The sequence below is a fragment of the Drosophila simulans genome, chromosome 3R (assembly GCF_016746395.2).
Source record: "Drosophila simulans strain w501 chromosome 3R, Prin_Dsim_3.1, whole genome shotgun sequence".
NCBI lineage: Eukaryota > Metazoa > Arthropoda > Insecta > Diptera > Drosophilidae > Drosophila > Drosophila simulans.
In genome coordinates this window covers 18,386,574-18,410,397 of record NC_052523.2, presented here as the reverse complement: position 1 = coordinate 18,410,397, position 23,824 = coordinate 18,386,574, and the positions used below count along the sequence as shown (strand labels likewise).

Sequence of the window (23,824 nt, the reverse complement as noted above, 5' to 3'; positions counted from 1 at the left end):
CACACTTGGCAAACTAAATTATGTGTCGGAAATGCTTTGCGGTACTTGTAAGAGGTAGTAGCACTTAACTTCAGTTGTTCACTAGTTCCAATAAAACCAATTCCACTTGGAAAGTTTATTCATATATCAAATGTTTCTAAACATTTGCCGCACTCCCAACTGAAAGGGCAAACTCTTTATCAGCTAACAAATCAATTAAACTTGTGCAGTCGGCTCTAATTAAGCCACCCAAAAATAAAAGAGAGACTATTGCCAAATTTTTAGAGGGCCCAGGATCCGCCCCGAAAAAAAAGTAAAAGCACAAGCCTTACTTGCATGCAATTGGGCTTGAGCAAACGTTGAAACGTAACGGCCAACTTGTTCGCGTTCGCTTGTTCAATGTGTTTAATTAAATAGCAAGCGTAATTAAATTGCAATTAAATTAATTAAAAAGCACGCAGCCGCAGCACGTTAGCAAACGGTTCGGTTTGCCGTTGTCCTGCCCACCTCCTGTTGCTCGAATTTCAATTCCTGTTCCTGTGCTCCTGCTCCTAACCGTGCTCCTGTTAGGAGGCGGATATATATTTTGAAGAGGGTTTTTCCCGCTGCCATTCAGTCGAGTTTAGGGTCCAAAACGGATGGCAGGCGGTGTGAAAGGAAAACAAAACAAAAAATACAATGTTGCTCTGGACATGGATTCCCTTTTGGACCGCTCACTCCCTCCCACATTTCCATCGTTTCAACCAATTTCCTCATTTTCCTTTTGCCGCCGCGCACAATTAGACTTTAATTTTTTATGAGCAATGAATGGTTTCGCAGTTTTACTTTTTGGTGTTAAATGCTTGATTAAGTTGAATGGTGAAAGCTATGCAAATTTTCCCCCTTTTTCCCTCCAAAGGGTTGGAGTTGGGAAATTGGCTGCTTTGATGTTGCTGCTGCGACGGCGGCGATGATGAAAAACTCCATAACAATTCCCACTTTTTGTCTTAATTAGTGCAATGACAAAAGTTGAATTCTAGCTGCTGGAAAATGCAGGCTCAAGATGTATGCAGATGCTGAAGGAAATGCGGGTAAATGAAAGAAAACTCAGTCAAGCTGCTGAAGACTTGTCCAAAATTAATTGGCTAAAGGGTTTGGGGAGATGGTTAATAGAGATTTAGAGGAAATCTGTCAAAGATTCGGGGGTGAAACCCTTAACCCTTGGTTAAACAAACAGCAAGTGAAATATAGTTATATTGAGCTGAGGGTTAAACTTCAAAGCAACTTAAAAATGCACAAGAAAAGTTAAAAACTTGAAGGGTTATGCGTATTTTTAGATCAATGTTATTTATGGCATTTCTTTGAGTTATGAAACCTAAACCATAGTTCCCGCAAACATGATTTATTTTAGCCCATTAATTTCAATTCAGGGGCAGCACATAATCGAAAGTAAATGAGGAGTAAGTCCAGACAAGAACATACCGACTGACCAATTTCCTACAAAAGTTCCGTCATAATGGGCGTATAAAATCAACAATAATAAAGCCACACAGCACGTAGGCAAAATGAACAAATTGAATTGCGGCAATTACTTGCCACGCTACGCAAAATCCAGGAGAGCCAAGGAAAGGGGCAAAAGACAATCCAAACTCGAGTTCATAAAAATGAAATCATGCCACAGCTCAGCCAGAAGATCAAAGAGGACAAATCAATAAAGCCCCGGTGCAGAAATAACTTAAAGTCAGCCAAGTCGGTCGTTCGTTCGGTCAGCAGGCAGGAAGAATAAAATACAGAGGAAATATACTGGAGACGACCCCAAGAGGCAACCAACTTGACCTGGTCAAGGCTAAAGGCACATAAAATAAATTTATACAACGGCAAGGAGGGAAAACTAAAGCAAACTGTCTTTTGATCTATGGTGGCTCTACAGCTACAGATGATGACGATGATGATGATGTTGGATGATGAGAATGCCTGGATGGCTGAATGGCCCAATGGCTGGCTCATCCAACAATGTGGAGCAACCTCAACGACCAGTCCCAAGTAAATTGGCATAAGAAATCAGAAATCACAGAAGGCTGCTCCTCGGAGTCCGAGATAAATGGTCATGGCTTCTTCGGCCAAGAGCGGAGCACCGAATGCAATATTAAGTAAATATACAAAACGTTGTCGGCACGGCGCACAAAACTAATGATGTCGATGAAGCTGGGGGAAAATATCTGCCGATGCCAGGAACTCCCGACTCCCGGCTCCAACTTCCATCTCGACTCCGACAAGCCCGACTTGGGGTTCAGTTGAGCCTGATAATGATGCGGCAGACAGGCGAAGATACAAGCAGACAGGAGAAGACTGGATTGGCGGAGGAAGACGACTGGACACTGGCGATATACACACGCCAGGTAATAAATTTCATTTCTCAGCTGATATGGGCAATTAAGGAACAATTTTGCAGCTGAATGAGTAATAAATAAAAATTGTATGCCAGCGATATATACGCAGATACAAAACTGCAAGACGTCGACGGTTGTCGATTGTCCGTTGGTTGTTGGTCGTCAGGCCACAAAGATAGTTTTCGGGATAAAAATACTGGCCAACGGTGAAGGAGGCGGCCGGTGAGTGAGTGAGTGAGTGAGTGACTGAATGAATGAATGAAATGAATGCGGGACTGAAACTGAGACTGAAACTCCGACTGAGAATCTGAGACTCTGCATGCCTGCCCTTTTGATGAAAACAACTCAATGACGTGATTTGTCCCCCCAACGTTGCCGACCATTCCATTCCATCCAGCCGTGTGCCCATCCTATGCGATATCCTGCCTCGTATAAATAAATCACATTTCACTGAACTGATGTGCAAAATTCTTCGTCTCTGCTTAAAAAAAGGTTTCTTCTTCTAAGATTTCTTCGTCGGAGGGGCTATAACTTTAAGCTGCGAAATATTTTTGCATAATAAATCAAACTTCCGCCGGGGCTGCCGCATCATCTTTAGCCTTTCCCATAGCTTCAAAGAAGAAGTCCATCAAATGTTGCCATTTATCCGGCAACTTGTCTGCTCTTTGGCATTATTTTAATTACACTCGCTCGCAGCAATAAAACCAGAACCCAGAACCTGAAGCCAGAAGGCTAAAGGTATTTTTTAAATGCTCCCTTGCACTGCGAATAATTTTGAGGTGTATTCCATACCAGAAATCGAATTAAAATATAATCCTATTAAAATCTCAATTGGATCGAACAAATTTAACTCTTATAAATTGTATAACACCTATTCAACTTAATATTGTGTTATTTTTCCTTAACATTTTTTGTTGCAACACTTTACTCTCAGTGCACCTTGTGGATTTGCTGGGCAGAAAACGAAACAGTTTCGGGGCCATCGGTGCCTTTTTGGTAACACATGATATGTCGCCTACCTGGGAGATGCTCTGGCCAGGAGTTGGAGTTACAGTTTCTGGGATTCAGGGATTCGGGTACAATGACGACGAGAAGGGAAGCAGGCAGAGAGAAGCACTCACTGAGTGGAGAACAATGGAGACCGGCATGGAGCAACATGACACTCGAGTCTCGAATCTCGAGTCGGTGGATAAGGGGTTATACTATATAGTCGCAGTGGCGAAGCCAAAGCTAAAAGCTACCCATTCCCATGCAGAAAGGCCACTGGTCAGCGGAGAGTTGGTGTTGAGCACTTGGATCTGGATGAGAGGAGTCCAAAGACCGAAGGTGGAGTTGCTGCTTTGCCTCTGTTTAAATGTTCTCCATTTTACTGTCAAGTGCGGACCGGACCGGGTTGACATTTGCCAACGATGCAACTGCCCCTGGGATCCCCTCCTGGTATTCCTTTGCCCTTCTCCATTATTTGATTCTGCTTCGCATGTCGAGAATTTTAATTTAAGTATGTAAACTGACATTGAATAGTTTTTCGCCAGGGAGCAGCACAGCTCGTTCGCTTCCCTTTCTTTTTTATTTTATCCTGTTGTGGGCGGCAATGGAACCGATGGGTTCAACACCGGAACCCAACCCAAATACAGGGGGGGTTATTTCATAGTTTAGGGGACCGGGCGAGTGCAATTTCAGTTTTGTTTGCAATTGGATTTCGTAATAGAAAGCTCTGGCCAAAGTTTGGCCTGCAGCGGGTGTGTGCGGGTTATTTCAGCATGCTGGATTGAAAGTTTTATGACAGCAGGCAGCAGGGGCAGATACTTTTAATAGATATTTAAACCCTCGCCCGCCCCGAATATATTCCGTATCAGCCAGGGGAGTCGAATTTCGGCATGTTAATGATGCTCGGCACGACTTTTCCAAGTTGAATTTTCTGTAGCTCAACTTTAGTATTTTGGGGTAAAGAATTCAAGGGGCTTAAATTGTGAACCCACATATATACTATAAATAAAAGGCTGAACTTACCGGTGTTGAGTATGGATGCGCAGTCAGCCGGACTCCGTCCGTCTCCAGCTGCTCCCGCAGGACGAGCTCCAGTTCGTTGTTGGGCGGTGTTTCGCAGAGGATCTCCATGCTGCCCGAGAGCGAGTTGGGATCGTTGAGCATAAAGTAGACGGATGCGGCGCCCTTTTCCCTCAGCGATCGGATGCTCTTGAGCAGCTTGTGTCGATGGGCAGGATTCTCGACGCCGATGGCGTCCAGATCGGGATCACCGACCTGTTTACAGATCTCCAGGTCGTCGTAGCCATTGTCCAGGAAGCTCTCGGCATATTGGGCCAGGCCCAGCGCTCTTAGCCACTCGCAGACAATATTGCTAACTGCCATGTTGATGATGATGACGAGGTATGGGGGTGTATGGTTTCTCCTTGATTTCCGATTGGCAGATGGGTGGTGATTTTACGTAAGACGTAGCTGTGCTGCGTTTACGTGTGTCCTGCGAATTAGCGCTACAAAATGGCTTCTATTAGTTTCGCTGTTGGCTTGGTGTGCGCGTCACGTGCTCGGTGGGCGTACAGTGCCACGCCTCCTGGTTGCATGCAATTTCCGTTGCCACTTTAAGCTATTGTATTGTTTTAAATCGTCCTCCCTGGGGCATTTTCTCTAATTTATTTTCCCCGCCCCCAGACAGTCGTAAAAATTCAGCGCGTACACTCATAAAAATTTATATCGCACTTTGAGCATTTTTAGCATAATCCCAGAAGGCTCCAACGCTGGTTTATCCTCACATTTTGTTTGGCGCCACCGCTTCACCGCATTGCTCCTGCAAAAATGTATAAAAATTGTGTGTGAGTTGGGAAAATTTTAGTAGTCAGCGAAAAACGTTTATTTTCAATAATTTAGAGAGCGGCCGGAAAATTGCATAAATTTCAAATGGCTGGCCGCATATGGTGAGCCCGCATATGTCTATGCAAAATAGATGATATAACTCCCCCTCGCCCCCTCCCCCCCTAGCAACCTACCACCACTCCATGGCCAGGAGAACCTCTCGGAAAATCTGGCATTCCCACCATAATATATCTCGCACAAATCAATAGAGCCCGCGGCTATTGCCACAATTGATGTTGATGACGTTCGTTGCGCCGCCGAGATTCAAATCAAACTCAGAATGCTAGAAAATTAATTAAATGCAGTAGCAGCTGCGGTTTGTTCAACTGCACAGGCCCTCCCACTCCCACTTCATTTCGCCACCCCATCGGAAATTCCCACAATCTTTCGGCTGGGAACGAACTTCTTATCTAGGTAAAGGGCTTATAATGCGTGCATTCCTGCTCATGCACACATATCGCTCCATTATGGACATATACATATATAGATATATATATGGGTGGGAACCCCCTCCAAAACTTGCTTCCGCTTTCGAGAATCCATGAGGCGTTAAACGCAAACTAAAAGCTCATACACACACACTGGCGATATTTTTATGGAAAGGCGTGTGCCGCGCTTTTGGCTCCCTCGTTCATTGATAAATGATTGATTATCAATCCATTCATGGGTATTGAGTGAGTGTGGGAGTGGGTGAGTAAGTGAGCGAGTGAGTGGGTGGGTGTGTTGTGGGCGCACTGCGGTTTCCCCAGGCTTAGCACTAAAGTTTAGTGTTTGCTTTCAGTTTATCTTTAATGGATTATTTTAGTGGTTGCTTGACTCGTCAACGAGCAGCCGCAAAAGTAGAAGCGCATAAGAATGCCAACATATACTATAGATCCCATAATGCCCATCAAATAGAAAAAATCTCAATCTATATAATACTGATAGCTAGTCAAATAAAGTAGTTGCAACATGTCATTGAAATTGAAGTAAGGAAATGTAGAAATTACATTTTTGAGACTTATTCAAATCTTATTCAACTTATTCAATCCAACCAATCTAAGATCCTAGCATACCCTTTTCCGTTTCTAGTTGCCAGGTATAATCGGTCCCATAATCCAGAAGGCCTCGCCCAATCTCACCACCCCCACACCTTTCGTCAAAGGACAAACATATCATATAATTTATGTTCCACTCCCCAGAACCATGGAGCACCACCCACCCACCTCTTTTCCCAGTGACTAAGCTGATTTCTTGTTTTTTCAGTCGCTCTTCTCTAGTTTTTCTTTTGCTTTTGTGGCAGCATTGTTGTCGTTTTCGTTGTTTTTGTTGCCTGGTGTGGCAGCTGCTTTGTTTCCATTTTCATTTTCATTGGCATTGAATAGATCAATCATGGACGGGTTCGACGATGGTATTCGGTATTCGGTTCGCCGTACAAATACTTCAATGATGACCAATTATTCACCAATAAAACTGTCGACCAAATGTCATGAATTGAACTTTTACTTGCTGCGCTAAGCGGAAATCAATCGCAAATTGCTGGGAAAGTGATTTTGAAGAGTCTATGGAATCAATTACGAGCTTGAGTATTTTTATTTCAATGATTTAATGGAAAATGTGTGGCTAAAGTGGGTACAACTTCGATGGCAGATTGGTTGGAAAATTCATTTAGAGTTATTGGCAAATAAAACAAAAACAAGAATATAAAAGTATTAAATGGCTTTAATTGATGAGTAATTATATTTTCATTTCTATAGAAATTTTTAACATTACCACCGTTTCATTAGCCACTCCCTCTCCAACTCAAATCATAATATATTACATTTTTATTATAAAACCGACATCATTTTAAATGCCAGCGCTTCTGGGTCCCTATGACACACGAACCAACCCTTTCACTTCCGACCTATTGGCTTCGCATTTTTTTGGGGTCAAAGTTTGTCGGGGGCTCGATTTGTTTTGCTTTTGTTTCGAGTTTTCCTCTCCTTGTTTTTGTTTCTGTTTAATTTTGTATCTTCCGCCCACGCAGGGCACAGCGGGTTGGGCAGGGGCAAAAAAAGAAGTAAAAGAAACTATACCGAACTGATGCGAACAACAATTTAATGCAACATCATCGAATAAATTGTGGCCAGCCGGACTTGTTGCAGTTGTTGCCTTCAGTCAACAAATTGATGTCGTGTGGGCGTGTTGTCGTAACGCATTTTATACAAAAACGATTTTTCTCAGATTTTCGTTTTTTAGGGTCGCCTCGGCCATTTTAATTTGTCTGTCGGCCGGAATTTAGTTCTCTTTTATTGCTTTTACATTTAAACGCTGTCATTGGGATCGTGTTTGACTCTTGTCCTTAGCTTAAGACAATTGTGAGAGGTGTTGGCGAGCAAATCAAATTGCGGCTCAATAAACCAAATTGCCAAGCAAATTGCAATTGGGATTGTTGAGTTTATGGCATGGTGCAGTTGTTGCAGTTGCAGTTGCAGCGGCAACAGCGAGAGCGACAGCAATTGCAACACGTCGCCAACAGCTGTGTCAGCTGGCACTTGCCTGTCTGGCGATTTATCTATCTAACATCTCGGTGGGACGGACACGCGGCGTATGCGCAATTGCCATTTAATTAAAAATTATTTGCACAGCCAGGCGAAACAATTTTTCGTTGATTTCATTTATCATTATTTTTGTTGGTTTTTTCTTTTTTGTTTATATATATTTTTCTGCAGGTGCGCAGCGGAAACGGCATAAACAAAATGTTCACACGCTCGCCGGTCGCACGACTTTGACTTAATGGCAATTAAGATGGCCAAGTCCACGCACTTTGGGGCAATCTAATTATAATCATTAGCTGAGCAAACACAGTCACTATATATATATGTATTAATACAATTTTTGCATAGTCCCCCGAGTTATTGAGCAATAAAAATTATACAGAAAAATAAGAGAAAAAGAGCAAATAAATTGCCGACAGACCAGGGCGTCTTCATTAATGATAGGAAGTGGAAGTGGAACGATGAAGAGGCAGGCCACCAAAATCCATTTGACAACATAAAATTTTTGTTTCAAGCAACTGCCGCCACTGCGGGCATTAATACCAACGGCTAATTAACTTGTTGTTGAGCTCGTAAAATAGTTTGGCCGCTCATCAAGATAATAACCTAAAGGCCTGGCCAAGTCGGCAGCCAGCCAAGTTTCGGTTTCAGTTCGACTCTCTTAATTGAGCCCAGAAAATTGTTGACTTTTGTGGCGTCAGCTGCAGGAAAAAAGCAGCCAAAAACGATTCACTGTCACACATGTATATATCTATACATACATGTATATATTGAGCACTTCAAGAATGTCCCGAAAAAGGGAACGGAACTGGGCCGAGGCGACCTGACTGCAGTCACTTTTGGTAATTAGATTTTCAAGTCGAGATAATGAAGTGGACATTAAAATTTTACAACCTCCGGGCTAAAACAAACACACATTCACATGAAACCGAAAGCAGGCGAACGCATTCAATAAATTAATTACGAATTTCGAACCCTAGACTAGCCCCTTTTTAATACCAATGCCATCAGGTGGACCGGGGGGCTGAATGCCACACCCAGCAATAAATATTGAAAACTGTCCCTGTCTCGGGGCCAAAACCCGATTTAGATTCAGATTCACACACATGTCTGGCTTTGGCATTTATAATGCACTATGCATGACTCTAATTAAACCGCAATTGTTGTGTAAACTTTAAGCAATTGATTGCTCGGACACGAACCAATGGGACAGGACAGGTTGTAATGCAAGAAGTCTTGGCTGGCAATTAAGCAGCAATTGACTCGAAAGAGGTTGCCATAGCTGCAACAAATGAATCTTGCATTGCAGATCAGGTACCTTGGGATATGGAACCTAAATACCTATTGATTGAGCCGTAATAGCAAACAGAATGATTTATTTTTATTGCTAATTGAAAGCAGATTTTTGTCTATTAATTATGCCATCGATCGATTAGTTATTTTTCTGTCTAAATGCAAATTTCAATTAATTAATATAAAACAAAGGAGTTTTAAATATTCATGGTTTAAATATAAAACGAAACAAACGTATTTATTATAATTGCTATAACAGATTTAACAAGTAACTTAACGTTCCATAAATTGAAATAGTGAAATTGCGCACAAATAAATGATACTGGATAATGAATTAAACCAAATTACAAATAATGCTGGACTAATTTAGCAATTTAACTGAAAGTAACCATTAAATCTTTTCAGCCAATTAAACACATCATGTTGTCTAATCAGAAGCCCCAACCGAAGTTAACTTCCCAAGTAAAAAATGCACTATCTGGTGTCTTTTATGGCCGCCTAGGCCCACCACTTAATTGCCTTCAATTGAAGTGGTATCACGGCCACCGATTGATGTTGTTACTCTAGTTATAACCAACTCTAGTACTCTAGTATATAACCTGGTTATAACCAATTACCAAGAGCCATAACAGAATATAATAAAAAACATACCACTCAGTGGCCGTCTAATAATGATCTCGCCCATCGTCTAAGCCACAAATGTTGCAACAATCATAATTTTTGCTCTCCCAGCGAAAATGCTTCATGCTGGGCCCAAAAGCTGATGACCTTTTGGCATTTTGCATTTTGCGAACCGAAAAGAAACACACATTCGCGAAAGGCAAATGCCCCGAAGCCAAAGCTCTCTGGCGCAGTATAAATAAATTTATATCATTTTTTTCGGTATTTCAGCGCAGCGGGTGGTCAACAAAAAGATACTGTAAGCAAAACGCGCAGGTGGCTTCAACGAACTGTGCCTTGGAAAACCCCACCAACTTTTAAAGTCCCCCAAGTTAATGTTTTTAATGTTCCATAATGTAACATTTTTGTCTTTATTTGTTAGTTCAGTGCGGCAAACAAATGGCGCTACAGTTAAGTCAAACTGGCATCCATAAATCCTCATCATTACGCTGACCCCATGAAATGTTAAATCGTTAACCCTCATAATCAAAATTTGGCAGCTCAGCGAGAGACGTTTGCATACTTATTGATTTCTTCTCAAGAGGAGGAAAACGAAGAAAAAAAATATACAAAAAAAATGAAAAGATGAAAAGGAAATAAATGGAGACTCATTATGTAAGGGCGAAGAGCAGGAAGCGGGTGGCAACTGGCTGAAATGCAATAAATTCACATTAAGCTGCTCACATAAAACGCCTGATTGCGTCCCGAGCTGCACTGAGCTGATTCCGTGGGATTGGAGGAATCTCTCAAGCTCCGAACCTCGAGTCCTCCACACTTTGCGAGCTGAAAACGCTGAAAACGCGCTGAAGCCAACATCCTGTTGACAGTGGCAGGCGGCAGCTATCAATATTAAAAGCGCTTATTTGACAGAAATATGACAAATGCCTGACAGCCAAGGGCGTGGCACAGGTTGCCTGCTGTTCCTGATTTTGCCACCGCCGCCGCTGCTGCTGCTGCTGCTGTCCTGCGAAAAGTGCCAAGTCATTAGTGACGAAGGCAACCTCTGCGGGTTGGGTGTGTGTGTGTGGGTAAGGAGGCAAGTGTCAGGAATGCTCTTTGGATTAGTCAATTTCGAATTGCGTGCGTTCATTCGACGGGGCTAAGAGTGCATGGAATCGCTTCGGGTCAGCAAGTGTGAAATATTCTTTCGATTTTGCACATCTCTGTACCACCGCCTGCTGTGTTAGTGACACGTGCAACACTCACGCCATTTCGGAGCTGGAGATAAATGTTCAAGCTATCCCCACACCCTGGAAAATGAGCATCAAAAATGCATTCAACTGTCAAAAGCTGGGCGAAATCAATGAGGCGAACTTCTCTTAAATGTTTTCACAAGTGATGTTACATTAGAAGTTTCAGATTGCGAATCTTTAATAAAATTTTATTTCATTTCAAATTTTGTATCTTTACTTTGCCATTACTATAAAGAAATCTCATTAAATACCCTTAATACCATACGTTCCGTATCTCAACGATCTGTGTAATTTCCGTTTGCGCAATCAGTTTAAGTATTCCCTTTTTTATCTGTATAATTTTCGCATTATTGGAAATATCATTTTTTAAATGCTCGTAAACATGTAGCTTGGTGACAATTTTATAAATATTTTTATGGCGTTTCATAAAAGTTTATACGATGTGCATATTCGCTGGACCCCACTTTCCTGCCCGCCCCCTATCAATTTGTCGTCGCTGCAGTTTATGAATTCCGCTTGGTCCTGCTTTCCAACTCTATATGTTATATGTATGTACATATTTACACACTATATGCACTCTTCCATTTTTTGCGTATTTTTTGTTGTCAATGCAAGTGGTGGAGATAGTCGGTGGAGGACGTGCAACAGCAGCGTTGTCATCGCTTGCAATAATTACTTAAATGCAGGCATAATTTGTTTATGGCAGACAGGCGGAAAAGGGTTAAGGATTGCCGGAGGGGGGAATACGGGAAAAAATGGTCAAAAGTTGGCAAGGCAATTTACTCGTCCACTGGTCTGAATATTTTTCACAATTTTATGATTATTACTATGGCTTCGACTATAATTACAATGATTATTATTTTGATGTGTGCGGTTGCCAAATGGGGAAACTTTAAGTTTTTGTAAACATCGATTTAAGTCAATTTTATCGTATGGAAAAGCTTATTGTTGGTCGAAATTTATTTTAAGTGACCATTATGCTGTGCTGATATGGAACTTTTTAAATATAAAGTTGATTTCGCACTTAACCGCAAGCCTAATTGTTATTATCCTTTTGCCATTTATAAAGTGAATTGTTGAAATGATAAATGAAAATAAATTTTCTTGAAATTATATTTATATTATTATTACCACCACCAACTTTGTCGCAATTGTTTACCAATGCATTAATGAATTTTCAATTTTCCTCTGCTCCATTTTATACGAAATAAACAAATCCGAATAATATTTCATATTTAAATCTGATGGCATTAATTGGTCTTTGGCGGTTGGGCAAAAGCTGTCCCATAAATATTAATTTTGCATTCAATTTTCATTGATTAATTTCCAATTTAGCATTTTGTCAATGTGCCAGATTGTCTTCCTTCTTGCTGTCACATATTTTATCAATTTTTGTAACCCCAAGAAGTCACATAAATCACAACAAATTCTTCCCGAGCGGAAGATACATAAACTTGGGCTCTTTCCCTCCTGGTTTGCCTTAATTTATTTTTTTGCCATTTGCCTTTGATTGAACCGAACCGAAACCGAAGCAAAACCAAACCTACAATGGCAATTAACCCATAAAAATGAAAATGCCCACATTTACGAGGTTCTCCTCCCTACGGGCACTCCATCAGACATCCAGGCAGTCAGTCAAATTAATTGAAATTCAAAGCTCCGACTTTGGCTTTTACTACGCTGCCTGGCTATGGATTTGATTTTGCCATCGCTTGCTTTTATCGCTATTGTCGGAGCAGAGTTTCTGCTTAATTTTTACTCCATTCGGTTCATCAGCATCAGTCCCCGACTTGTGTTTCCAATGAATAATAAAGTGGAGTGAAGTACGCCAATCCAATCCAATCCAAACCAAACGAGGGGCCGCCGCCAACAGACATGCAGCAGATATAAATCAATTCCCGAGAAGCGACAAAATTTACATTCCGATTTGCCAGCGATCTCTTTTTTTTTTAACTTGTGTCCCCAGCTTCTCTTATTGAGATTTCATCGCCGTCTTTGTGGCAGCGGCGCATGCGTCGTCGTCATCGGTTGCTCGATGTTCGAATAAAGTGAATTTATGGCAACGGTTCACACAAACGGCATTGTATCAATAATAATAATAATAATGATAAAAATAAAGAAAGAAAGAAAGAAAAAAAACAACAAAAACAATCGAAATAAAAAATAAATCGTGGTCGGGCTCGTTACAATTCGTAAGCGGTTAAATGTGTTTAAGTGGGCCTTGATTAATGACTTCCAAGTGCGTTTCTTCGATCGCCTCACGCACTCGCCACGGGATATTGGCAAAGCTCCGGCAACAGGGGGTTAAACGGGGAGCTTCGATCCGCCAGATACAATTGAGAATACAAGCGTTCGATAGGCGTGACTATGATAACAAAGGCCTTGACTAAAGATATATCGATCATGGGCCATCATCATCATGATCGCAGCAATTTGTTAAGTTTAGGAAACTTGTAAGTTTTTGTATCCGCCTCATGATCGAACCAATTTGTTATCTTTAAGCAACTTTCATCATCATCAGGTTGCCTCTATAAATTAAGCCTAAAGCCCTTGAGTTGTTTGCCTTTTATCTTTAGCCACTTTTTGTTTTAAAAACAATGCGGGCAAAAACATTAATAGCTAACTTCTTTCAGTTATCAATTAATCAAAACAAGCCTTTAGTTCGATTTTATAAATGATTAATCGGCTAAGTTTTAATAGATTTATTTCATTTGGCAAAGAATTTTGCTATTAATAAGCAATAAATTACACTTAACTACAAATTCATTTCCGTTTCGAACGTTTCAAATAGCTTATCAAGATCTTGCCGCCATCTTCACCCAAACACCCTTGGACGATTCCCGTATCAGATCCTAACCTTTTAACAGTTTATGCCCATCTCAATCCTGTCAAATCTCTTCACTCAAAACATATCCAAATCAGTGTCAGGCCGCATTACCCTAAAAACCACTCAACTAGCTCGAATTTCACATGCTCGAGCCCACGGAGAAGAATTGAAATTTCATCATTTTGATTGGCCTAGCAGAATCTCGTCTCATCGCAGACAGATGCCTCATAAAACTGAGTCGCCACAGACCATTAATGAAAATTACGATACGATATATACGCATTTTTAAAGGGAAGACCAGGAAATTTTCCAACCGACTGACTGCTGCTTTGGATCTGATAAAACCCCGAGAATGTCATGTCAAAATGTGGCGCTGCCCTTTAAGCCACTTTTATACCTCAAACCTTATATGACAGAGCTGCGGATCTCTGAGTATGCAGGTAGGTACCAAGGAGGACTTTATATATATATATATTTCTATATATATCCGATACCCACGCGACCCTCGGCCAGGTTGTGTTCCCCATAGCCTGTAAACTGATCTGCGGCCAAGAACAATACGGCAAAAACGACGAAGGAAGAGGATAACCAACAATTCGGTTGAAATGAAAAATTGAAAAACGAAAGTGAAGGAAACGCTGAAGGAGGTGGAGTTGTCATTTGACAACGTCGCACAATTACACAACTAAAATGAACAATATTAAACGAAATTATACTCGAAAAGGAGCGAAAGAGAGACCCAGGCCAACAACAAAAGGCCCATTGGCGGCGGCATAAAACAAAAGGGCTCAGAGGCAGAAAATAAAAGACAGAAGGCATCCATCCATCCGAGGGGCAGCTGCCCCTTGGCCAAAGCGGGTTTTGTGTATCATTTTTCATGACATATCCGAACACATGTACGAAGGAACTCCGTCTGTATGTGTACAACAGTGGACGTATATCCTGTCATTGCTGTCAGCCACTTGAAAGTGCAATTGCAGCCGCCTAATTAGTACCCCACACAACCACTCAACTAATTTAGATATAAATGTACATACATACATGCATATACCCAACTCAGTGAACGCTGAAGAAATATGATAATTTAGTGCCGCCACCCCGGAGAAATGCAAACCCGGGACACACACAAATCATTTATTTCGGTCCCCAAGTTGAAGTTCATATTGCTGCGGACGACTTCATCATTTTACGATTATTTCTAGCAATTTCAATGCAGTACTCCTCGGAATCCACACTCCACTCCACTCCGCTCCAAACTCGACTCCTTTCATCGAACCCTTGGAAAATGTGGCGAAAATTTACGATGCCTGTGACACAGTTAACTCATGCTCGACACCAAAACATATATCAAATGTGTGGCACGACTTGGAATGCCAACGGATCGGATCGGATCGGAGGAGGGTTACCTGCTTTACCCAGAACTCGAAGCCACAGGCAGACGAGCAGACAGACGGAGAGCACCACCAAACAATAACGTGAAATATGTGCGGCGTTTTGCAATTCATACGCAAAAATGGATGAGGCAGCAGCACAGGGCAACAGCGGCAACATCGAGCGGCCCATTTGAACCGTTCGACCTTCCAATGGACGGTCCACAGTAGCCACCACCGCATATGCAACCGAAATCGAGAAGCGGGGGAACACAATAACACATTGTCTGGAGTAAAACGCAAAAAAAAAATGTGCAGCATTGGCAAGTGGCAGGCTTGCAGACTGAAGAGCTACAGTGCGTAGCGTAAGTATATGGTAGCCAAAAAATAGAATGCCCAAAATAGCGTGTAATGTCATTTCTTAAAGTATCTTTAATGCATTTTGAAATCCTAATGATTCCATGAATTACACGTATATGTACTATGTAAAAACCAATATGAAAGAGCCTAATTAACAAAACATCAAGTATATCTAGTAACACTTGTAGCCTGCATCCTTATAGCCACATAACGCACTGTACTCAAGAGATCACACCCGAACCAGACCGCGAGCAGACTGTTTGGCTTGCATTTAATCTTCCAATTGAGTGCGTACCACTGTGCTGACATAGATAAACTGGCATGTCCTGGCCATCCGACGCATCCGAGTGTCCTTTGCCCCTGAAACTCCGCCAATAATTCCCATCTCCACACGCATTTGCCCACCGCCTCTTGAATTGGGCCTTTTTTGGCTTCACTTCCCTTTCGCCCGGCGGCATTGTCAACATTTTTGCTCTTAAAAAACAATTAATCTTTATTAGTCGATGACTCAAAAGCCAATTAAAAGTCCTCGCACAAACGTTTGCCTCAATCACGCCCATTTTGCCTGTATAATTAATCATTTTTTTTTTGTTCGGCGAGTGAGAGTGCAAAGCCCAAATAAAGAATGAAAAAGAAATTGTGCAATATCCGTAAAATGCGCAAAACTTGCCATCAATACGCTACGCTCGGATACGTCCATCAAAAATGCACTGAAGCGTAGATCCTTTCCTGTTCTTGCTGCTGCTGTTGGCAAAAGGATTCGTTACGGATTTATTGGCAGCCTGACTTTGGCCCCGGATTTCGGTGCCCTTTCTTTTTTTTTATATATGTATATATTTTTTCCCTGTGTGTTTTTCTTTCAGGGCTCGTGCTGTAAATTGACTTTATGTTGTTGCCTGTGCATAGAAATTGCTTTTTGGGGTTTTGCGCGCTGATTTCTTTCATTCTTTTCCGCTCTTTTTCGAGCGGGGGTTGCGTATAAATTTTGAAAACATTTTTTGAAGGCCAAAGTTTTGCGTGGTCAGTTTCTAGGCAAAAACAGACCCAAATAAATTAAATATCCGAGCAAGCAATAGAGAGAAAATGTTGGCTCAGGGTCAAATTAATCCACGGACAAATCAGGAGGCCTAAAAAGGACTTTACGCTTTCCGGCGAACACTTGAAGGACATTAACGGGCAGAAAGGAAATAAATTATTTAGCAACCCCCGGATTTTTCAGGGTGTGCAAATAAGACAATGCGTGGAAATTTGCAATCCCTAAATGCTGTTAAACACAAAATAAATGAACTTCCCAGAACGATTGGGGTGCTCCTTTCGATGGTGTAAAGGATTTGTGCGACAAGTATTGATGACTGGACAGATGGATAGAGCGGCATAGTCTATGGAGGAATATAGCGAGCGTGCTCGGAACAATATGGAAAATCAAATCACATTCGGGGGGTGAACGGCTAGCCGTCCAATAATTTCGACTAATGAAAACATGTTTCCATCCATTTCGGTGGTTGATTCTGTGGCGCTGCATTTTTCACCGGAAAAGCGAGGAAAAGCGGGCAATACAACAATTGCCATTGTTAAGTTTTGTTTATTTACTGATTTTGCTAGAATGAAAATTAGCATTAGCCCGAGAAATCAAATTGCAGCCAAACAATATTTACACAAATACTTTAGTTTGAACCAACATTTCGATGTTGTCAACACTTCGCGACCTTTTAGGGGTACATATTTGGATTATGGCCTTGTTGATTTAGGACTATTGCGGCCAAATAACGAATTCTGATTGAGGGAGGCTGTGCTCTTAATTGGTTCATACGCGCATCCCATTGCGAGCATACAATTTTCCAGCTCGAACCGAATTCAAATATGAATTTAGCATAACGGAGGAAAATGTAATAAACCTTGTTCAGGCTTCAAGCAAATTTAAATATTCGTGGAATTAGGTCAGCTGGACATGTGTAAAAGCATGTTGCAACTATTGTGTACAACAACAATGCCAAGCACACACACAGGGCGTATGTCGAAATGTTTTTTAACAAAACCAAAACATGTCTAGAACATAGGGAACACACAGGCAACACGCCCTGACCATTGGTCAAAGCCAAATGCCGGCAAAAGTAAAAAGGAAAAGCCCAAGCACAAAAAATAAAAACCCAAATAGCAGCGCCAAGTGCAACTGCAGCCAAAAGCCACAAGACAATGCAACAGCCGCAGCAGCAGCAGGAGCAGTAGACAGACATCTCTGGTCCAGTTGGCCGGCCAAAAGGCCTGGAAGTGCCTGTTCTTCGCCTGTTTCTGGTCTTCTGGCCCATTTGGTTTTGGGTCGTGCCTGCCTGGGCCATGGTTTGATTCATATTTGGACTGCAGTTTCCATTTCATGGTTCTCCTATTTTTTCCATCTCTCCTTCTGTCCAGCATTTCTAGCATTAAGTTCTCGAAGGCACGGGCATATGACACTTTGGTAAATCGTTGTCTTAGGTATAGCTTAACTTAAGTATGAATTTAAATACCATTTAATGACATTTTCAAGTTCCTAAGTTCCAAGGCTAATTCTTTCTAATAGTAAAATAAGCGCAACGTTCTGAATTCGATACTTCATTTCCCCAAAGCCCTTTAAAAGTACCCCATAAATTTTACGATTCACCCAAAACAAACACGAAAGTCTAAATTAAACTTTCAGTTCATCAACTTGCTCGTGAAGTGAAAGTGTATACCCCAAAACGACTAATCCCAGGCGACTCTCAACGCTGCATTATGCTTTCTATGTGCAACAACAACAAAAATCGGCCCGCTTGCATTATTTGTTGTATTCCTTCATTTCTGTTTTCCGAACGGACTCAAACCTCCGCCCTGAAGGCTAAAACTCGACAAAAAAAAATCGAAAAAAAAACGAAATGCAAGCAGAGTTTGTTCAACTTTTTTGCATGTTTATATTTGCTGTAAGCATTATTTTTTTTTTGTACCTCTCCTTTTCGATGCACACAAAAACCAGTTGCATGAAAGGGGTAACAAACAAGCAGAGCAATAGAAACCAAATAGTGGAATTTCTATATTCCAGCGCAAAGTGCATTGAGGCATGCAGCTGGAATTTCAGTGGCAGAAAGGATGGATGACGAAATGCCAAATGCATAATACATAGAGCCGGGGGAATCCCATTCGCCGGTCTCCAAACCCTCCATGCTCTATAACTATATTTATTTTTTATGCCGCTCAACTGCAAAATTGTGTCAAAATCGGATGCTGTTACTGTGGGGCAAAATGCAAAATGTGGGCGATATGCTGAGAGGGTAGGATGGTGCAGTCGCCTTTTTAGTTGCCCCGCATCAACTTTAAAATGTACACAAAAGGCTCCGTGTAAAAATTTATGGACCTGGCTGGGCAATTTTCTAACGTACCTGGCAATTTAACGGTAAAGTGTAAATTTCATTTAATTTGACAGCCGCAGATTGAAACCTCGAGCCGTTAATAAAGTTGCAGCGGCCACTGCACCAGTAATATCAGCTGCCTGCAGTTGCAGCAAAGTGCAGCAACAACAGCAAAACTAATTAGTCCAAAGGCCTCGCAGTAGATCAACAAACTCACCTAGAACGAATAAAAAAAAAAACAAGTGAAAAAAGGAGTCATGAAGGCAAAGATGATTTAATAAGCAATTAAATTATTCTAATAAATGTAAGCCAGCGGGGCTGAGCAAAGGAGCAGGGCGTGTTGCAGGAGGAGGGCCACAAGAAATTGCACATAAAATTGCAATTTTCCAGCAAATTCATAATACAAAAAAGAAAACAGAAAAAAATTATACAAAATTAGGCCGCAGGCTGGGGAGCGAGAAAAAGATAGGGCAACCGAGATGGTTAGCTACAGTTTTCCGCGAACGTTAAAAGACTGTGGCAACGAAGCTGGCCGATGGAAAAATATCTCACTCTAATTATAAGTAAACAAGACTGTAAAAAGAAACCTTCTTTATTAACAGCACAGTTTAAGTGCTGATAGTATAAATTAATGATGCATTATTATTATTTTCTTAGCCGTAAATTCCTTGTTCAAATTGCTCTGGTTTATCTATTTGGCTGAGATATAAATAATAAAGTTCATTTGCGGATAACCAATATTGTTCGGTTACTTGCTACATATTCCGATTCCCTGACTGATCAACCATCTGCAAACCAACAAATCTGGCCTTACATCACCGAAACGCACTGCCCATCAGCTCAGCGGGGAGCGGGAATCAACAGCTGCCAAACAGTCCGCACTCATAGTCATCGTCGGCGTCAGCTGAGAGCTGAGATGGCAACAACTCAAGTGGCATCCATCCAGCGGTGGCAGCTCCAGCTCCCAGTTCCCAACTCACAGTTTCCAGCTCCCAGCAGTCCAACTAATGCCATCAAGCCTGATGCATATAGTGATTAGAGTGGACGTTACCCGGCCCAGTGCTTCCTCGCTTCCTTCCTCGGATGCATCGTCATCATCGACTTGCTGCTGCTGCTGCTGCACTTGAAGTAGAGATGTTGCTGCTGTGCCTGCTGTTGCAGATGCTGCTGCCGCTGCTGCTGATGATGACGATAAGTGCAGTTTGCAGCGTAATAGAAAAGTTGCCACGATGTGCGTGTGTGTGTTTGTGTGTTACTGATGATAATGATAGATAAGTGTGCGCCAAGTGCACTACGTAACTTACTCTAACTTCAAAAGCTATCAGCAGTTAAATCGAAAAGCAGTAAGCCAAGCTCAGTGGAGCCAGCGGGCAAGAACTGTAAATGCTGCGCTGCTTAATGACAAGAGCGCCAACTAAGTTGCACTGGCAGGAGCGGCAGCAGCTGGGAATGGGACCTCTATGCGATGTGGCACCCAGCGAAGGTTACACCCAGAGAAAAAATGGTGCCAATTATGCATTCAGTACTCATATATCTTGCAAAATAAGATTCCAAAATATATACTGTTTGGAGCTCGATTCTTAATAGGATGCATACATTTTTTTTATAACAATGATTTGTAACAAAAGACTGATATTCTCTATCGTTCGCTTTTTTACGCACTTTTTGTTCTGGTGCAGCTCCTTGAGTTGCTCCTTCTGCTGAACTGCTCCTGCATCATTAGCAATTGTGGGCCGGCCAAGGCGTGGGGCATGAGAAATATTTGCTATAAATGCATGCAACATTAAGTAGAACGCATTTTTTCCAGGCAGCCAGCAGCAGCAGCATCTGCAACCTGATGACGCCACACGCCACTTCACTTGGCTGCCTCGCGTCGCTGTTGCTGCTGCCACTTCTTGTTGCTGTTGCAGTGTTGCTGCTGCTGCTGCGGTGTTGCTGTTGTGCCTTTTCACAGCTCAACGCTTGCGCACATTTGGGGAGCCTGAGAAAAGGGTTCATCTTTGGCCCCGTCTGTGTGCCTTGCGCCGTTTGCTTTATTTCTTTCCCAGAATCTTGACGGCTATTAAGGAGCAAATAGCAACGGCAAAAACAAAGCACAAAAAAAAAATGCTGTAAAATAAAATTATTATTTTCTTTTCGTGCTCATAATTTGTGCCGCTGCTTCTTTGGCCTCAATTAGTAAAAGACTTTTCCTTATTACACTTTTAGCCTTGCCTAGCGCTTTTCCCGTTCACAGCAGTAGTAGTTCCTTCCTCAGCAGTAAATTAAGTTACGACTTTATGCTGCATATTAGGAGCGGGAAGGAGGGTCAGAAGATATGAAGGCAAAAAAAACGCTGGATGCTCTTGAGGGCGGGCCGCCATTAAATATTTATATTATTGCCTACGTAATTGCGGAATAACGAGTAATTAGAAAATAACTATCTTAATTATTTTTTTAATAGCCAGCACGCTTTATCTGCAGTAAGGGATTTGAGCAATATTCTATTTAGCATTGCAACTACACCTTTTTTACAACTTTCAGCAAACGTTTGTAATCTTGACTCTTAAGCTTTTAAAACTATATATGTATCCATTTCAATTTGGTGGTCCTTGCTGAGTTAAATTTTTTATTCCCTCTTAACAATCAGTTAATTTTATTATAGGCCATGATTCATGCCCTGCATATTCAGCTTTTATGACTTGGCCATTGAGATCAACGCCCACTGCCAAGGACTTCCTTCCACTGCCATTTTCCTCCCACCCTCAATTTCGTTGTATTATTTATTGACAATATATTTTATTTAGCCGGGCATATCAACCGCTGAGCATTTGCGGCCATTTAGTTGCGATAAAAACGAAATTTATGCAGCTAAATCTTGTTTTTAGCATACAAATAAATGGAAGAAAAATGCAACTAGAGCTGCGAGTAAATAAAGAAAAAATTCTATTTTCTCAGGCAATAAAAATGTCAACGACGTCGCCGCAGACCAAATGGCAATTGCAGCCGTCGGAATATCCCTCGTTTTTGTCCATTTTTCCATTTTTTCCATTTTTCCGCTCGTTTTCTGCGCGCCTCCAAAGTGATTTATGCATTTCGCATGCAAAACGCTAATCAGTGGACCCAAGAACCCCAACCCATCGACTCCTACTCGAGAAACCCAATAAAAGAAAGGCTACAATCGCAGCATCCACCATCCACCATAAGAGTCTGAAATGCGAAACCCAAATAGCGTTTAGCCAAAGATGACTAATGTGACTCCCGGACGATGTCCAACTGGTCAAGTGGGCCTCCACTCCATTCGTTCTGCATGTGGCAGAGTGTCGAGGGTGATGCAAACCCGTGCTTCGATACATTTTTTAACCCCAATTCGAGGGGTTGTTGGATGGGCAAAAACTTGTTGAAATGCGCGCATATGCCAAGCATAATTACGGCGAAAATTATTGTAAATTTGTAACTTTCATAAAGTGCTTCAATAAGTAATGAGCACGGGTTAAGAGCAATGGCAGTGGGGAAAGTATGAGAAAATCGGGCTAAACTCAAAAGGTGAAGTGGCTTCAACATTTTGGCTTGATTTGGGCAAGGCCATTTGAGTTTTCAACGGAAGTACGTTAGTATTCATTAATTAATCAGGCTACATGCAGATTCAAGTTCTTAATAGCAAGTTTAAAATAAATTAGAAATTCATAAGCCGGTATATTTTATACCATGCAGTTTATAGCCAAGCAGTTCATTATTAAAAAGTCGAGGCTAAAAAACCAATAAATAATTATATTTTCCATAATTCACTTCTAGAATATTGGCAAATTTATTGCATAGCAAGATGCGAATTGACATCAATTATTTTACCTCATCTTTTCGATAATTGATAATAACCAGAAGATGATTTGAGAAAGCAGCAGCCACTTGCCATCTCAGCTGACATGAAAGGACAACCGCAATTTCCAATTATACTCGATTGGTTGTGTGTGAATTTGTGAGCAATAATGCAGAATGCCTCGGTTTTAAATTCACATAAATGCACACAAAAACATTCCAGCAAACAGAGAGCCTGCCTAATAGGCTTCATTTCACCTTTTCAGCATTTGCCAAATGCAATTAAATCAAGAAGGGGCTATGCCATAGCATTCCCTCCCATATCGGAGTCTGCAAAAACCGCCCAGACAACTCAAAATCACTTGCCAATCAAAGTCAGGCGTATATTTGTGGGATCCATATCAGACGATTTGCATGCACTTGACCACAAAATTAATTAACTAAAATATGCCAAGCGGGGTGGGCACGGGTGACAAGTGCATCGCAAATTTAAAACCGAATATTCTCCAACCCCGAATCGGTTTGGGCCAACAAAGTGATCAAAAGCCGAGAAATAAGAGTGGCCAACCCACTTGGGCAGCAACAACTGCGACAAAATGTCACTTGGCCGGCAATTCACAGATGCCATGCTCAAGTAGGTGCAGTGCGTTTCAAAAATATATAGCTATTTACCGTTTACTAAAGAATATTTTAATTTTGAAAGACTTCGAATATGTGAACACAACTGGAAATTTCATAAATTTTTTTTTATTGAAAAATACAATTTTCTGATAACCTATGTTATTGAACCGCACTGTACACGCTAGTGTCACAACTGTGCGACTGAGAAGGCGCCAGCAAAAGAGGCTTAGTTATTGCGCATAGCTCGAAATGTTCATGTCCTGATGCCACAATTAACTAAAAGCGCGCATCAAATTACAAACAAACGAACGAAGGAAGGACAACTAGCCGGCAACAGCAACTACAAGAACAAGGATAACTAGAACGGCAGCAGAAGCAATAAGGAGCGACAAGGACATGAAACGGAAGCAACAACTGCTGTTGCTCCAATACATGTGTTAGTGCTAGTTTCTGTCTGTGTGTGTGTGTGTCTGAGTGGGGGGATATTATTGTTATTTCAGTTGAAACTCGAATTGCTTGTAGATTTGTTGGCAACAGCTGTGCATTTGCCAAGCAATTTCTGTCCGCTCCTTGGACTCCGCACATTTGCAATTTATGTATCCTTTGGC

The 23,824-nt window shown here is 41.6% G+C and overlaps 1 protein-coding gene across 9 annotated transcripts in view; it reads right to left on the bottom strand.

Annotated features, from left to right (window-relative positions):
- The window catches only part of LOC6729061 (sterile alpha motif domain-containing protein 5), a 152,629-nt gene that overhangs the window by 106,678 nt on the left and 22,127 nt on the right, over positions 1 to 23,824 (bottom strand). For all 9 annotated transcript variants that reach the window (XM_039295204.2, XM_039295205.2, XM_039295206.2 and 6 more), the window contains exon 4: positions 4,359 to 5,154. In XM_039295204.2, the coding sequence (XP_039151138.1) occupies positions 4,359 to 4,718 (360 nt within the window). In that variant the 5' untranslated portion in view covers positions 4,719 to 5,154. The remainder of the gene's footprint in view (positions 1 to 4,358; positions 5,155 to 23,824) is intronic.